Source organism: Oryzias melastigma, linkage group LG21 (assembly GCF_002922805.2).
Source record: "Oryzias melastigma strain HK-1 linkage group LG21, ASM292280v2, whole genome shotgun sequence".
NCBI lineage: Eukaryota > Metazoa > Chordata > Actinopteri > Beloniformes > Adrianichthyidae > Oryzias > Oryzias melastigma.
The window spans coordinates 15,368,208-15,385,570 of NC_050532.1; the positions used below are offsets into that span (position 1 = coordinate 15,368,208).

At 37.6% G+C, this 17,363-nt stretch overlaps 1 protein-coding gene across 1 annotated transcript; it reads left to right on the forward strand.

The window, feature by feature from the left end:
• Positions 1-9: 9 nt before the first annotated feature.
• slc12a8 (solute carrier family 12 member 8) lies at positions 10-17,363 on the forward strand. Its single transcript, XM_024286139.2, has 14 exons — positions 10-2,440; positions 2,868-3,006; positions 3,882-4,028; positions 4,419-4,610; positions 4,724-4,955; positions 9,966-10,079; positions 10,881-10,968; positions 11,248-11,335; positions 12,427-12,573; positions 14,944-15,589; positions 15,659-15,756; positions 15,871-15,988; positions 16,107-16,167; positions 16,889-17,363. Exons 2-14 carry the CDS (start codon positions 2,884-2,886, stop codon positions 17,055-17,057), a joined length of 2,223 nt encoding a protein of 740 aa, XP_024141907.1. The 5' UTR covers positions 10-2,440; positions 2,868-2,883; the 3' UTR covers positions 17,058-17,363.

The following is a 17,363-nucleotide window of genomic DNA, read 5'->3' on the forward strand; positions in this document are numbered from 1 at the left end:
TTAAAATACCACTGGGAACACTTTTAAAACAGATCAAAAGATGATCGGAGTGGGTCTTTAATGTGAATGTGCTGTGTTTTAAAACTTTATTTAAAACTTATTTTTTTTTGTTTTTCTCATTTGTAAAAAAGCTGCACATTTGTTACAGTGGCAGCATAATCTTTATTTACTACTTAAAATCTGAATTAATTTCTGCACACTTTGCACATCCTCTGCGTGATCATAACCATTGAAGAATTTTAAAGCTGAACTAATCAATTAATGAAAATGATTTGAATTTTAAATCTCCAAACCATCGCTTTTACTTTCATCTCTTGAATGCACGTGGCTCCTTCTGCCACAGTTTGAAGTACTTAGTAGTTGTGAAGGTGTTTAGGAAACCGATGGAACGACAGATGACTTTATTGACATGAATTGAGAATGTGGAGCCTGGTTTTTACAACTTTATTATTTTACTTCTGTGCCTTTTGCTTTTTCTTTCTTTTGCTTTACTTTCAGCACTTCCTCACAATCATTCCTGCAGCTGCAGGTGTTATGTTTTTTTTTTTTTTTTTTTAAACTTCTGCTTGTATCTCATGTTGCACAATCACAGCCAATTGTCAACTTATTCACACTGCAATATATTGTACAGAGGGAAACTTATTTAAATCTTTTCCTTATTTTTTAAGTTTTAGACAGAAAATCTTGTAACTATTATGCACTGTTGGGTGGAAATCATATTTAAATGGTTGTTCTGCAGTATGTTTATAATCACAGACGCTATGTGACCCATTTGATGGGATTCTGTCTTCTTCCGGGCCTTTTTTTGAAACCATGCAGTTTCAAAACCACAGGTGAGGATGAGTGTGATTTTTTTACATTATAAATGCTTTACATTTGTACATAAATACAGGTGTTTGTGCGATTATCAGCTCCTTACATGCAGTTTGAAAGCGGTGTTTGCGTCCCTCATTACACCTTTGCTTCCAATCAGGGACAACCATCACCACGTTATTTATCAGATTCTACATCATCCATCATTCCCTGTAGAATGTAAAAAGAAAAAAACTTATCCTGCTGTAAATATGTTGTAAATGTTTGTTTTACTGTTTATCTAGAAAGTTGTCATATTAAGCATTTGCAATTTTATGATCTGACAAGCTCCTGTGCGCTGTATGAAAACATTTTTTTTTAAAGAAAAAAAAAAACTATTTAATTTCTTCTAGTTTTGTACGTTTGCGCAGCTAAATGAGCAATTTAACTGTAAACGTGTTAAAAAAAATGTAGGATTTGACTCCTGAAAGTCCCTCTATTCTGTATTTACTTATGTTGGTTTAAAGGCAAACCACTTAAAACTGATATTTCTTCAAAAAGTTGCTATTTGTGTGGTTACATTTGTGTCAAAAGCACAGCGCAGATGAAAAATTCTGCTATATAATATCCCGTTTTGTTTTTTAAAAACTAATAAAATGTAAAACAGATTGATTAAGTATGAACGTTTCTATATATTTCTTTTTTTAATTAACTGTTAGTCTCATGGCCATAAGTGTCCTTGTGTAAGCTAGAGAGAAAAAAAATGTTTGTAAAATGATCTGAACTTTTTTGATAAAAAGCTATTTTTGAAACATTGTCATTTAAGGCACTGATATGTACAGTAAATCATATGGAGTCAACTCTATGTACCCCCATTAATCTGTCATTTGAGTCAAGATCTGACATCTACAGAGGAGAATCTAAAGTTTGGTAAATCACATGGTCTCTTGGAGTGAACTTGTTTTATGAATAATGTGCAGCTTTCATTGTAGCTGAATAATCAGTCAAGTAACCTTGTATGATTAGTTTTTTGCAATATATTGATTTGTAAGCAATCTGATTTTAAATTGTTTTTGTTGTGTGTCATGTCTTTATGAATAAAGTTATTCACATTTGTGAGGCGAAATTGTGCTATAGCATGTTTAAAAGTTGACATTTTAAGCTATACTGGCCCACTATTCTAAATGTTTACATTTTTAACTAATAAGGATGTTTAATGTTTAAAGGTTTGGAAAATATATATATATATATTTTACTTTAATTAAATTTTGCCACCAGTTTTGATGATATTGATACGTGAACACTTTATCTAAAAGAGATGAGATGTCTTTAAAACAGGCCTCACCAATAGCTGTTAGTAATCCGATTTTTAAAGGTGTTTTAGAGGACTATTGGCACAAATTAAAACTTTTTCTTTCTTTTCCTCTAACTTTCAACAGTAAACAGGCCTGCTCCGGGCTTGTTGCCAAAGCTAACACCGTATCCTTGTGCAAATGCCGCAACACACCCTGGAAATGCAAGCAGTGACTTATTAAAGCTGACGCTTTTGTGTACACGCAGTAGTGTCGACTGTGTTCATCACTGAACTTTTACTACGCTTGAGTATTTTTTGTCTTCTATTTTCACCAATGTTATGTGACTGTGAAAGGTAAGGTTACGGAAAGTTTAGATATTTTAAGAAAGACGTCATTTGAAGTTTCAGGATATATAATTTAAGAGTTTGTGCTTTTATGAAGCTTCTCTTTTGAGCTCAATTCACTTATTAGATTTTTTTTATTAAATTAAAATAATTTGTGGTCATTTTCTAAATTTGTTTAGCTATTCTTGATAAGGCTCCGTGTTATTTTTGGAGTTGCCGGGAATTTGCTCGACCGTGACGTCGTAGCCTGTAATTAGTCGTAGCCCAGTGGATGTCGTTCACACCCTGCGGGATCCGGGTGACCTCCTGCCGCGTCGGCGGCTCTTTTACGGGAAGAAACAGTCAATTGAGCGGAAGGTCAAGCGCGTGTCCTCGGAGGATAGTGGAGAGGGGGAAAGCAAATCCCACGATCTGCTTCATATTTAGGCCTCAACAGGTAACATCTGTTGGCAATGGACTCCCTACCTGTCGGATGGACCGTGTTCAGCCAGGACCGGGAGGGCGATGGAGCCAAGCTTATCAGCGGGGCGTCTGCCGCTCCACACATCCACGATCTGTTCCACGAGGATGCACAAGTGAGAACAAATACTCATTTCAGTTTATTAAGTTGCAACAAAAAAAAAAACTGAATTTATCCTTCGATTGGTCATTAGTGGGCGAATTGGCTAAAATCCGCATCATAAAATATGTCGCCCATAAAAAAGTGAATATTAAACAGCTAAAGTTGGTCTCAAATAATTGTTTACTGACTGTATTCTCTGTGAAATAGGTTCCTTAAAATGTCATTCTAATCAATTTTTCCTTTTTTTCTTCTGTGCCAAATTTTGCTGAACTGAAACCCACCGTCTTCGTCTTAGAGCTGTGAGCTAAATGTATGGAGCTCTGGACATGACATAAAAAAACAAATTGTTCCCTAAAATTCATAAATTTGGGCTTGCAATTTAGTATTTTTGTAGGCACAAATTAACATTTTGTGGTTATACTTTAGTATGTCATTGCCACAAATTGGCACTTTAAAAGCATTTTGTTGGCACAGTTTAGCATTTTAATAGTATTTTGTGAGCACAGATTAGCCTTTTATCAGAATTTTGTGTCCACAAATTAGCATTCTGTGTTCTCAAACAAGCAATTTGTGTGCACATATTAGACCTTTTTGCATACAAATGTGTATTTAGTGGCCAGTAGTAGTAATTGATGATGCTAAAATACTACTTTGTGGAAACAAAATGCTAATTTGGGCCTACAAAATGCTACAAGAAACAAAAATGCTAATTTGAGGCCATGATAAACTACTATGTGCATACTAAATACCAAATTGTGGGTGCAAAATGCTATTTTTTTGCCAACGACTAGTTTTTTAAAATTTTTTGCTATCTCCAGAGGTCTATACAAATGACAACCCTCAAAGACAACAAACTGACAGAGAAAGAACATTGCTGTTTGTCTGCAGGGTTTCCAGCAGTCCAGTCAACCGTGGTGGAGGATCAAGCTGTTTGTGTGGGAGCCGGTGCTTTTTGGCACCTGGGATGGGGTTTTCACCACCTGCATGATCAACATCTTTGGGGTTGTGCTTTTTCTACGGACTGGCTACCTGGTGGTCAGTAGTTTTTAGAATTTTTCTCTCGACTCTTGTGGCTTCAGTTTTGTATTAGAACTTCAAAGACAGGAAATTTCAAAAGGCAGAGAAAAGGTGAATAGAAAGCTTTGAAGTCCAACTCTGGTCATCTTTTGAGTTACTAGCCAAAACTTAAAAAAAAAAAAAACCTGTGTCAGGGCATAGTGTATGCAGTTGTTCATTAGAAATTTGTCTCCAAGTTCTGGCGCGATTAAATTTCAACTAATCTTTTGGTTAAAAAAACATTAAAGTAAATTTAATTGCCAAACTTTAAATAAAAATATTGGATTAATAGTTATTCAGTATTTGTGAGTACAGAGGCATACCCGAGCAGCCCAGCAGTGACTTATGTTTTGTGTCATTTTTTCACAGGGAAACACCGGGGTGCTGTTGGGGATGTTCCTGGTCTCCATGGTTGTGGTGGTAGCTTTAGTGACTGTCATGTCGGGGATTGGAGTGTGTGAGCACTGCGGTGTTGGCAGTGGAGGAGTCTACTCCATGATCTCCACTGTCCTCGGGGGCAGAGTGGGAGGTACTGTCGGTCTGCTTTATGTGTTTGGACAGGTGAGTGACACTTGACCGTCTCATAATCATTTTCAGAAAGCAGTCAGTTGTTGGTTTGGATGCAGTTCATATTTTTTGTTTTGATGTGCCGCCGCTTCTTCCGAACCCTGCAGTGCGTAGCTGGAGCCATGTACATCACAGGCTTCTCTGAGTCTGTGGCGGAGCTGTTGGGCCTGCAGAACCAGTGGGCGGTGCGCTGCATGTCGGCAGCAGTACTGCTGGCTTTGCTCGGAATCAACCTGGCAGGCGTGAAGTGGATAGTCAGGCTGCAGCTGCTGCTGCTGGCTGTGCTGGCAGTGTCCACTCTGGACTTTGTCATTGGCACCTTCACACACCTTGATCCAGGTAGGACTGGGTAGAGCCCAGTGGACTCTAAGTGGACGGATGGATACAAAAAATGGCATCATACATTTATTAAAAATAAAAAGTTAAAGCTAATTCATTCACAGATAATACAAAAAGGGTGTCAGTTGTTAAAACAAGAATATATTATTAGCAAAAGTGCTAAAATTGTTAAAACAAGAATAAATAAACCTTAAAAAAAACATCTGTTGGGGTGCTTTTAGATGAAATAAACACTATTATTTTGTGGCTGGCCTGGAAATATAAAACCAAAATATGAATCCTTAAGGCTTTTTTTATTTCATGAAAACCCACTAGATCTAATGTTCCTAAAATTTTAAGGAGATAAGAAGAAAAAATAAACTAGTTCATTAGAAAAATCTGTGTACAAATATGAAACTAAACCCACATTTTCTCAACCTATGTGTCAATAAAAAAAAGTTGAACAATTTTATTGACTTTTTTTAAATTTAGCCAAAAAGTGCAGCTAAAACTACAATTTAAGTGTAATAATAAACTGATTTTAAAGACTCTAAAAAAGTGAAGTTAGTTTATTTCAAAGGAAAGAGTAAACAAATAAACAGATATATAGAACCTATTCAAGATAGCAATTCATACATTGATTGGAAAATAAGAAAAAAATAATACCATCTACTTGACATTATATGTAGATTTTAGCCTAAATAGACAGATATGCACCTATGCATACAGAGCACATGGCACATTGAAGCCATATGATTGTCAAAAACAGTGGAAGTCCTGAAAAAAAGTTTATCAGCTCATGCTGTAATACTTTGTGTTTTGCTTTTTAAAAGAAAAAAAAAAAGAGAATTTATCTTTAGTGTAAATTTGCGGTCGGTAGGAAGTTTGAGGCTTTTTTCCCTTCTAGGCACGGCTGGTTAGAAGAAAGTTCTGTCCTGCAGTAAATCCTGTGTCACCACTGTGGTTTCTGTTTCCTCTTTTTTTATGCAATACCAGGCTCTGCTGTTGAAACGTTAATGGAAGTTTCAGTTCACTTTTGTTTTTATGAAGCGCCCATTCAGGAACCTCTATTAATCCAAAATAAATTTTAAAGTTGAAAGAGAGTCTATTATTAATGTAAAAGTGTAGCTTAAAAAGTTAACCGCGTTACAGGCAGTAGAAAACAAGATGAAGAGTCTGTTTTTGTTCCTTATTTTCTAACTAATGTTAAAATAAAAGCTTTAGACAGAAATGCTCACAAGTCTCTTTTAAAATGTCCAAGTCTAAAGTCTTATTGTAAAGGCGTTCCCAGGGTGTTTTTTTTTTTTTATTTATTTTTTTTTTTTTTTTCAAAAATTTTGCCATTTTTAGGCAAAATTTAAAAAAAACTGTGTTGTTTTATAATACATAGTTTCTTCAGAGCGGCAGGAGTTCATCTGAAATTCGCCACTGAATTGTGAGCGGGACTTTTGACGTGGAGCAAGCCCGCCCCACTTACCATCACCCTTCTGTTTTTACTTTCTCCTGCTAGCTTACAGCCTCTCACACATTAAGCAGTGCAACAAAAAAGGCGACCAATATTGAAGCCATCCAGTCGTACAGTTTAGAGCCAGATGCCAGCTCAGACGAGCAAAGAAAAAACGTTCGAGAATCTAGTCGTCTATAAGTGAATGTATAAGAATAGACTGGAGCAGGGAGCATGCAGTTTACTGTAGTAGATTCTACGTCACACTTACAAGCTTTTCCCAATGCCATTGTTACCATTCACAGCTATTTGAATCAAAAGAAACACTTAAAAAATCAATTTTAAACTTAATATTTTAAAAATATGCCGTACACCATGAGGAAAAATGCATCAAGAACATGCTTGAAATACCAAAAACAAATTTTTTATTGGAGTGGGTCTTGTCATGTAGAGTAGAGAAACATTTTTGACCACAAAAATGCCCTGAAATGTCTCCGTCAGTGACCTGATCTGTCCAGCAGATGTCACTGTGTCATTGCTTACGTTCTAACAACACTTCCAGCTGAGAAAAGCCCTGTTGAAAGCCTGATTTCTCCTTGGGGATGAATAAAGTTGTCTGTTTGTCTGCCTGTATATCTACGTCAGGGAGGAATTTCCATTTTACTAGTTTGTTCTGCATTTAGCATAAAATGGCCTTCTGTTGTTGCTCTTATTCATAGCAAATGTTTCAATTCTGAAGGCAATTTTATTAAGATTTTTCTTCTTTTTTTTTTCTTTCTTTCTTTATTTTTTAAATATTTTCAAAAGAAGATGATCTTCTTTTGTTGGACTGCAGGAAGTCCTTCCTAACATTTCCTGTTCTCAGTCAGGGTCAACTTCCTGTTCAGTGAGGGGAGAGAAGCGTTCAAGTCGGTCTGTAAATAACACATGTGGGATGGAAGAAAGCTCCCACTATCTTTAAAAAAAATGCATTGATGCGTGATTGTGCAACAATATTCTAACCAAAAAAATATGTTTAAAAATGAATTTGTGTTTCCGGGTTTAGTTTTGGAGAAATTAAGCCTTTTTTTAGCTGGAAAATGTCATATTTTGTCTATAGGTATTTTGGTTTTTGTTCTATGCTTCTGGTATTGCGTTGATTTTAGTCTTAATTATGTCACTATTTACCAATTAAAAGATTCTAACCATACTCATTACTTTAATCAAGAACTGAATATGTTTTATTACTTCAAAGGTCACGATTGTGAGATTCTTTCACTCTGGCGCCGTTTCAGGTGTGACAGCTGAACGTTTGTTCAGTAAATTCCGGGCTTAAGAAAAGGCCAGACTGCAGCTCTGAAGAGCAGCTGGAAAAAAAAAAAACATCCGTCACGTCTTTGTTCCAGTTTTCTTTTTCCAGTCTCGAGCCGGTGTTCTTGTGACCTCATGTCGAGTCGGAGAGCTGACAGACCCCTCTGACAAAGCAGATCCAGATTAGCATGAACTTGCTGAACGCTGAGGCATATCCTGAAATGATGTGGTCTCGGTTAGATAACACGCCCACTGTGTGCACTGCTGTCACAAACCACCATAGCTGAGGTGGATCTTGTCAATTCTGTTGTGAAAAACAGCTAAAATGTCATGAAAAGTCAAGTTTGGTAATTTATTGACACTGTTGTTGTAGTTGGCGCTGCTTCCTCCACAGAGCAAGGATGGAATAGGCTCCTTAAGTTCAGGGTGTTAACCCGACTCACCCACATTTTTGGTTTATGACAAAGAAAAACGCCGGAACTCAGATCTGAAGGCTTTATTTTATTTTTCTCCCTACTCCATAGAGCGCCGTCTCATCTGTATTATCCTAATTATAAATATATAGGGATCAATGATCCCTGTGAGACGTGCCACGCCCTCTGTTGGACCTCAGCCTGCACTGCATCCACAGAGATTTGGGGTAAAAGGTCAGTCAGATGCAGGGAGAGGCCTCAAAACGCTCGAGTAATCCAACTACGCATTCCAGCTAGCATCAGAGGAATGCTCGACTTGGAGAAGAGAGGAACCACAGTCCACCTTAAAATTCCCACCCAGGAGAAGCAAAAAAAAGGGAGAGTGAAGATGCAGTGGCTTCGTCTAAAAAGACGATTGAATATGCAGCAGTCATGTTAATGTCAGGATAAACCACCAGATCTGATAACAAGAGGAGAGGTCGAGAATAAAAAATAAAACTTTGCTCACAATTCAAATTATTTATTAAACATACATGTTCAGATTTTTTGTTTTATTATCTCTTTAAATTTGTCTCATAAAACAGAAACAATAAAAAACTGAAACTCAAGTTTTTAGTGTTTGAAACACATTCTTATAGCATTTTTCTGATAACGGAGGACATGCATTTAAAATAAAATTAAGTTAAAATTGTATTTTTTTATTATTTAATTTGTTGTGAATCAGGAGCATATAAAAACTATTGTTTGAAAAATAGCTTATTTATTTTTTAAGTAGAAAATCCCCCATTTCACAATGGGAAGGGGGGCGGGGTTCCCAACTGTCCCGCTCACTACTCAATTCTGATGAACTCCTGCCGCTCTGCAGAAACTTTGTCTTAGAAAATGATACAATTTTTTGATTTAGGCTAAAAACGGCACAATCATAATGAAAAAATCTCTGGGAAAGCTTTAAAAAAAATAGACCAAAAGATGATCTGTGTGGGACTCATTTTTGGGGATTTTTCAACTATAGTTACTTTGCCCTGTGAAATGTCGAATGATGCTGCAGAGAAACGTAAGGAGAAAAACTGTAAACTGAAAGTTGAAATGTGCACAAGTGTGTTGTTCCCCAACAAATTTGTGATGGATGAGACCATTAAAATAACGAACAGAATGTTTGATGGGTGAGAATAGGGTGTCGCAGAGCTGGAAGGCTCTCCTGGATGTTGAAGAATGATGTTATAACGTAACATGGGTGTGGAGCTCATGATGCAGACATGGACATATTTTAGCAAGAGTTTGTTGTTTCCCGATTGTTTGGACAGAGGAACATGTAAGAAAACTGAACAATAGCTGGAGGTAGAACAACTAAAACCAAGAGTTTTCATTTTGTAAATTTCAAAAAACTTTATTTTTTATCTTTCTTCCTTAGTGTCTTTTTTTTTCTCGCACTCTGTCACCCTTTCTGGCTGCCTTTGATTCTCCCTCCAAAGACTTGGAAGCTGCTGAGCTTCTGAAAAGGGTGGTAACTTCCTTTTGGATAAACATGTCATTAATCTGAGAGAACACATTCTTTCCCATTGCAAGATAACCGAGGGGGAAATGTCCGGTGTTGTAACATAGGCGGGTCCTTTCAGGCTGTGCGTTTTCAATGGATCCCACCGATGCAGAAGAACTTTCACTCGCGCGTTCAGAAGAAGCGTTGAAAGCATTGTATTTCAAGAAGTTCTAATAAAATGTTTGCATTTTTATTAGAAAAAATAGGAATGTGCAAATAATTAATCTTTGCAGATTTTTTATTAACAGAGTTTTTTGAATGTTTGTTGTCCTCCTGTCATCTGAAGATATGAAAGTGGTTTGTGTCAGTGAAGAATCTTGGTTGATTCTTGTGTTTTTGTCCTCCAGAGCACGGCTTCATTGGTTACTCCCCTGGGCTCCTTCGCTCCAACACAGTTCCAGACTACAGCCCGGGGGAGAGCTTCTTCACGGTCTTTGGGGTCTTCTTCCCTGCTGCTACGGGTGAGAACGATCCACCTCAGGGGTCTGAAACCTGCAACACGGAGTTCTTTGACCCCTGTATTTATGGCTTTCTGATTGAAGAAAATAAAATGTTTTCTTATTAAATACATCAAGCTAAACAAGCCAGTTGAATAAGTGGAACTTTATTCTGCTCATTCACAAACCAATAGGTGCACGACATTACCCATAATGCTCAAACAATCCATCAAGTGGTGCATTTTCATAGTTGTACTAAAATATTGAAACTTTTTTTTTTCAATAAGAAAAAACAGAATTCATACTTTCAGTGCACCAGATTAAAAGACAGATTGTTGAAAAATCTTAAAACTTATATTGTAAGGTTAACTTGATTAGATGTTATTTATTATTGTTATTATATATGTTATAATTGTTTTTCACAGCTAACATTAAACTGTTAGTACATTTATTTAGGTCTTTTGTGATACACAAAGTCTTTTATTTTTTAGTTTTTTTTATTTAGGACATCATGTAAACCTCTGTTAAAAGTCATAAACGGTTTCATATTTAGAAAAAGATGCTATTTTATTGAAACCAAAAACAATTGTTCATTTACGTTTACAATAATAGCAACAATTGCATAATTGCAAATCAGTGTTTTGTTTTTCTTAAAGGGTGACATAAGACTTTGTGGCTCATAGTTTGTTTTAGTCAGTAAGAAATCCACCCGGATGGCTCTTGAAGTGTTAAAGGTTGCACACCCTTGTGTTGGACTGATCCTGCATTTCATGAGGAATGCAACCTCATGCATAGATTTCTAATTGTGGTGGTTTTTGTGTGCAGGGGTCATGTCAGGCTTCAACATGAGCTCAGACCTTCAGAGGCCTGAGCACAGCATCCCTGTGGGAACCCTGGCAGCTGTCTTCACCTCGTAAGGAAACTCCCCAAAAGCATTCAACGCTAAACTTTCCCAGAACGCTTTGCAAATGATCTGCGGATTCACGTCCTGGTAATGGGGTTTCGGGGTCCACCTTGCTTTGGCTCTGTGCTCGAAGACAATTTTGAAAACTACTTCCAGCTTCAATGGAAAGAACAAACACGGCTGCATTCTCTGAGTAGCATTAGCCGACCTTTACTTGTTCAGTCGTCCTGTCTGATTGCTCTTGTTTATAGTGAGAGTGCAGCTGTTGATAATAATTCTGTTTTGCAGGTGGTTCCTGTATCTGGTCTTTGTCTTCCTCTTGGGAGCCATCTGCACACGAGAAGCTCTACGCTATGACTTCTTGATAGCAGAAAAGGTAAAAGCCCATCGTCTGTTTGCATTTTATCCCATAAGTGACCCCCCCTCAGCAAGGAGAGGATAATGAGTCTCCATAAAGATGCAGCCAGATCATGAAGCTCTTGATTTCAATCCCTTGCGTTGTCACTTTGGTTTAAAGCAGTGACCTCCGACCTCCAGGCGAGAGGGAAAAAAAATGTAATTTCTGTTTCATTTATAATTTGATTCTAGAGGATGTTTTATTTTGAAAAACTTACCCCACTATATTTGACTAATTCTTGACACTTGTCAAGTTGCTCGGTCATGTATCCAAAATCCATTTGCTACTTTCTTAAAGCAGCTGAAGCCCCCAAACTAGCAAAGTTAAGAAAAAAACAAGCATTTGGAAAGTTTTTAATAGAGGATGAAGATAAACTTGACTTTCAAAATTTAAACTGGAGGCCGGAAAAAAAAAAGTTAGATGCTCACTTCAGCCTTGTTCAGGCTGGTTTGCATAAAAATATTGTCTGAGATTAAACTGGTAAAAAAGTTTGGAGGCCACTGTTTTAATCTGCTTAATGCGAATAAAAGGTGAGAACAAATCTATATGTGTTGAAAAGCTGCAAGTGGCTTTCCTTGCTGTTGTGAAGCAATGCTGCATTTGTAAAAGTGCCTTGAACATTCTGAGGGTGTTTTTCTTTCAGCCTCCAAACCATCTGCTGTTTGCTGATCTGCATCCACATGTTTTTCTCACCGTTATCACTCCTCCAAGTATTTTCTTGTTGTTTTTTTTTTTCAACTTTTGCAACTCAAAGTTCATTCTGTCTTCTTAGCTTGCAGGAAATGCAGTCGTTTAGCGTCCGGTCTAAAGAAAAGACCTTGTGCTCAAGTAAATAAAGTTCTGCATCTGTGTCAAGTAAAATGACTAAAAGAGTTTTGAAAATTGATCTAAAACTATTAAAATAAGAACTTCTACATCCAGCTTTGACCTGGCCTTCTCCATGGGGGATCTGCTCTCATTGTTTTTGTAAGGGGCTGGCTGCAGCGGAACTAACTGGGGTGTAACTGTTGCAAGCTCTCAGCTCCACCTCATCCTTTTTCACCCTGTATTTGTTTTCCGTCTTCCTCCAGGTCTCCTTGGTAGGCTTCCTCTTTCTACTGGGTCTCTACATCTCCTCCCTGGCCTCCTGCATGGGCGGCCTGTACGGAGCACCCAGGATCCTCCAGTGCATCGCCCAGGAGAGGGTCATCCCCTCACTGGCTTTCCTGGGCAGAGGGGTGGGTGGAATCACCATGACATATTAGATGGGAGTATTTGACAAGGGTGGGTGTTTATGCACGGCTTTAGTTCAAACAAGAGCAAACAGACTTCTCTGTGTGCAGACCAACCAATGCAAAAGCATCATCTTTGGATGATTGGTTAACCAAAACTGAGCAAGCAGAGCTCATTAAATATGACTAAACATTAATGATTTTTGCAGAGTAGTTTTATTTATTTTGTCTGCATTCACTAATGTTAACCATTTACTGTATATGAAAACTGGACTGATATTTCAGCCATTTGCTGGATGGATTTAATTGATGGATTCTCCCAAGCCTGAATTTAAGTGGTAGGAGTGAAGACTTCCAACAAGCTCACTGCTGATTGGTAAAAATTGTTGCCATGGAAATTAGGACAGACCGATTCGGACCAATCACTGTTTACTATGATGTCATCTGGTTCCAGCATGGCGGCATCTGCAAAAAAATGTAAACTGAATTTGGTTGAATTTGGAAGTAAGCCGTTTTTATGGATGATGTCCCACTCGCTCGGTTCAGTTCTTAAACGACATCGCGACAAAAGCGTCAGAGATAAGTCCATCAGTCAGACTTTAATACCTGCATTCACAGTAACTCGTCAGTCGAAATAATGTAAACTAACATGAGCTAAAGTTCCCGTGCAAAAGAGTTAAAATAAGAAGAAATTGGCAAACTTTTATGAAGTAAATTATAACTCACCAACAAGAAAAGCATCAACAATACATGTTTGGAATGGAAGTAAAACATTTAAAGTCAAAATGTTCACATTAAACCAAGAAGCACATAAAAGAAGAATGTCTTATTCTAAACTCTGGAGAACCACTAACAAGTTCTAAAAATGGGATCAGGTAAACAATTTACTTTGTTTTTGCGTCTTGTAGGAAAGTTTTTTTTTTTTTTTTTTCAAACTAACATCAAGAGTGACTTTGACAGGTAATCCTAAAAAGTAAAAGCCACATTTAGCATATATGTGCTGGGGTGTGGTGTTTAGACTCTGGAGGAAGTGGTTACAGCACTGCCTAATTATAGAGTAGAAGTGATCAAGCGGCTTCAGAGGCACATTTGCAGTCACGTTACTGCCGTGACCCTGTCCTCCAGAGCTTTCTTCAGGCTGCCCTCTGTACTAGCAGCCTCTGACCTCTCCGTAGACTGGAATGAAGCTCGAGACATCTTGGCCCAAATCAAAGCCTGAGAACAAACGCAGGAAGGCGGACGGGCAGGGCCCCGCTCTGCTGTGTGCTCTGGAGGCCAGCCAGCAGTCCTCCTTAAACCACACAATCAGACAGTGGAGGTAAAACAAATGGAACACACCCAGCACTGAAACTCTGTCTTTAATTTAAGAAAGAGATTCTTCAATAAATCTTTAATTAGGTCCTAAGGATGAATGGATGCTGTCATCCAAGAAGCAAAACCCAGTTGGGGATAGCAATACAGTAATAAAATGTTTTTTAGGGGTTTAGAAAAAAGAGACACTTATTTTATTTCCTTGGCTCTTTAAAACGTCATCTAATCCTTTTCAGGTTTAGAAAAATAAGAGATTAATCAACAATGAATTTTATGAAACACAATGTGACAAGATGGCACACACTCCAGTTGCATAAAAATTATAATTGACCTCATTACAATGAAACTTTGCTCTTTGCCTGACCTAATTTTTTTAATACTACAAATGTCACATATATGACCGTACAGGGGTTTTAACTTCAGGACTAATCCATCAGTAACTTAATACATTCTTATTTTTTTTATTTAGTATTTATTTACAATTATTTATATGTATTCTTAGAGAAATTTGAAGACACACCCATTCTGTGACTGAGGACTCACCCTTGCACTAGACACCTGTACATGTACACCTGTGCTAGACACCTGTACACCTGTACTAGACACCTATGCACCTACACCTCCTGTGCTAGACATCTTTACACACACACCTATACACCTACACCTCTGCCACACTCCTGTACACTTACACCTATACTAGATACCTATACATGTACACCTGTACACCCACACTCATACTAGACTCTTGTTTACCTATATCTGTACTGAGCACCTGTACACAAATGCCTCTACCCGACACCTGTACTAGACATCTATACACCCATACCTGTACTAGACACCTATACACCCACACCTGTGCTAGACACCTGTACGCCCACACCTGTGTTAGTTACCTGCACACCCACACCTCTATTAGATTAGTTTAAAATTTGAATGTAAGCCTTGTTTGAGTATGACAGTAATGTTTTCTACTTAGTGGTTTCGCACCTGTCATGAGCTTTATGGAGATTCCTTTTTCTTTTGAAATGTCACCAACCATCTTGTGTTTTCCTGTTTTGCTGGCAGAAAGGCCCCAACAAAACTCCAGTGGCATCCATCATCCTGACCAGCCTGGTGACCATGGCTTTCGTTTTTATTGGCCAGGTCAACGTCCTTGCACCAATCGTCACCATCAACTTCATGCTCACCTACAGCTTCATTGACTACTCCTACTTTAGCGTGGCCATGACCTTCAGGCTTCAAAGAAAACGGAGGAGAAACACCTCTAGTCCTGGAAGAAGACACCGGCGAAGGTCCACAAAGCAGAGTTCCAGACCCCTTATTGAATCTGCTTTTCCCAACTACGGGAGCCCGCAAGGCAAAGGCACTCTGTTGGAGTTTACCAGAGACATGGACCAGATCTTTCCATCTGTCGTCAGACCAGAGTCAGGAGCTGAGGGGATGCTCTCGAGGCAAGAGGAGACCAACAAACCTCAGTCCAGACCAGCTACCACCAAACAGAAGCTGATGGAGAGCTTCGGCCTAGACCTGAACCGTAATGATTTCTCAAAGGGGAAAGAAGGTGAGCCATGTTCATCTCCACTGCAGGAGGAAACTCATTCACCGTGTGAGGAAGAGACGAGGGCTCCACAACAACCAGAAGCCAAATGCCTCACAGAAATATGCAGTGGAGATCAGGACTGGACTGCAGAAGCTCACAATTGCAGCACAGGTGATATAGTTCACCCATCAAACACAAAGAAAGTTCTCCGTTTGTAGTAACTGAAGCTAAATCTCACAGATGCCGAAGGTAAAGAACCACACCAGGGCTTTGAAATTCAGCCGATAAACAACTCCATCTATGCAAAACTATGTAACCACTGGATTGCTCTCTTTGGGGTAATTATTAAACGGACACGCAATCTGAACTTAAAAATCAAAGATAATAACATCCTAAAAAGTTTATCGTTTAAGAAAACTCCAAACCTTAAAACCCTGTGTGCTTTCTTTCAGGCTCTGAGTTCCACATTGATCATGTTTGTTATTCAGTGGGTTTATGCTTTGGCAAACATTCTAGTGGCAGTGCTGCTCTTCTTCTACATTGGAAAGACAAGTCCTGGTCTGCCTAAAGGTATCTCATTGACACTTTCAATCACTAATGTTACATATTTTATCACAGGAAGACCAACATGGATTACTGAATCTGTCAAGTTTAGAAAATTGAAATGATAAAATTTCTTTATCAATAGGAATTGCATCCCAGTTCAGTTTCTTCACTTGGGTCAAGTCAGCTATAAGTGGATTTTGCAGGTATTGTGTTTATTGATTTATCGTCCTAAACACATTTCTTGTGTGCGGATGGTGCTAAATGTTTTGGATTTTTTTTTTTTTTTGTTTTGACAACTGGATTGACATAAATTTATTTAATTCACCAATAAAGTTACCAGAAAAATCTTTTATCTCAAACCTCAAGTTCTTTTTAAGTCTAAAATATTTTTTCTTGAATAAATTGAACTAATAATAAATGTATTTTAGCCAGAACCCAATATATTCATATTAAATAATTTATTGAGAAAACATTGCAGTTTAAATCTTACTAATACATTTATTAAATCACTATCTAATATATTATTATGTTTTTATTCTTATATAACGTGTGCTACTTTAATTTGAAAGTTCAAATTGATCATTAACCTAACGTAGCTTTATTTTTTTGCTATTAGATTTATTTTAAAATCCTTTTTGGGGGTCTTTTTTTCTAAATTTTCACATGGTTTACATTTTAGTTGAGCTACTTAGTGTTGCATTTGTCATTCAAATAGCTTCTAAAAATAAGATTTTAAGCATTTTTATCTAGTGACTACATTTTTGCATTGTTATAACTTTTATGTTTTAATAAACAGGAAAATCTGCAAAAAAAATTAAGATGATGTTAAAAATAAAAAATATTTTAAAGAAATTGGTAGACCAACTAGATGCTAGTCATCTGAAAATTTTTGTAAAGATGTTTCTCCTTTTTCTTGCCTTTCAGAAAGAAGAATTCTCCCCAAGATGAAATCGTACTGACGCCCTCTCTATCTGGGATTGGACTGAAAACCAAGCAGCTGACGCAGGAAAACATAGACTTTGCGTCGCGCCATCGCGTTCATCAGTCTTCATTTGTGAGTGCTGATCATATGCTTCAACCAGCAGGCCACTGACTGACTCGGATGCTGTGGGGTTACGAACACAAACACCAGTCGAAAATCCTCTTTTACTGTCTCAGAATGTCACCATTTTTTTGAGAGGATATACATAGAGTACACCTTCCTTTTTAAGGAAACTTGAGCCGTTTCTGCAAAAGATGTGTGTTGAAAAAACATGAGGTGCTGAGCAAGTCTCCTTGATTCATTTAGTATCACTTAAAGCAAAATATATGCTTAAATTTGCATTAAAATGTGACTTGTAATGTAATCTCTGTTTTTGTAGCCATATTCTTGTAAAGCATGAAGTACCCTGTACATAAA

Excerpts from the sequence above, each read along its gene's own strand:
- slc12a8 (XM_024286139.2), top strand. The coding sequence starts at position 2,884 with ATGGACTCCCTACCTGTCGGATGGACCGTGTTCAGCCAGGACCGGGAG. Across the intron at positions 4,956-9,965 it reads CTTCACACACCTTGATCCAG|AGCACGGCTTCATTGGTTAC; the intron begins GTAGGACTGGGT and ends TTTGTCCTCCAG. Across the intron at positions 15,590-15,658 it reads AGCTCACAATTGCAGCACAG|ATGCCGAAGGTAAAGAACCA; the intron begins GTGATATAGTTC and ends TAAATCTCACAG.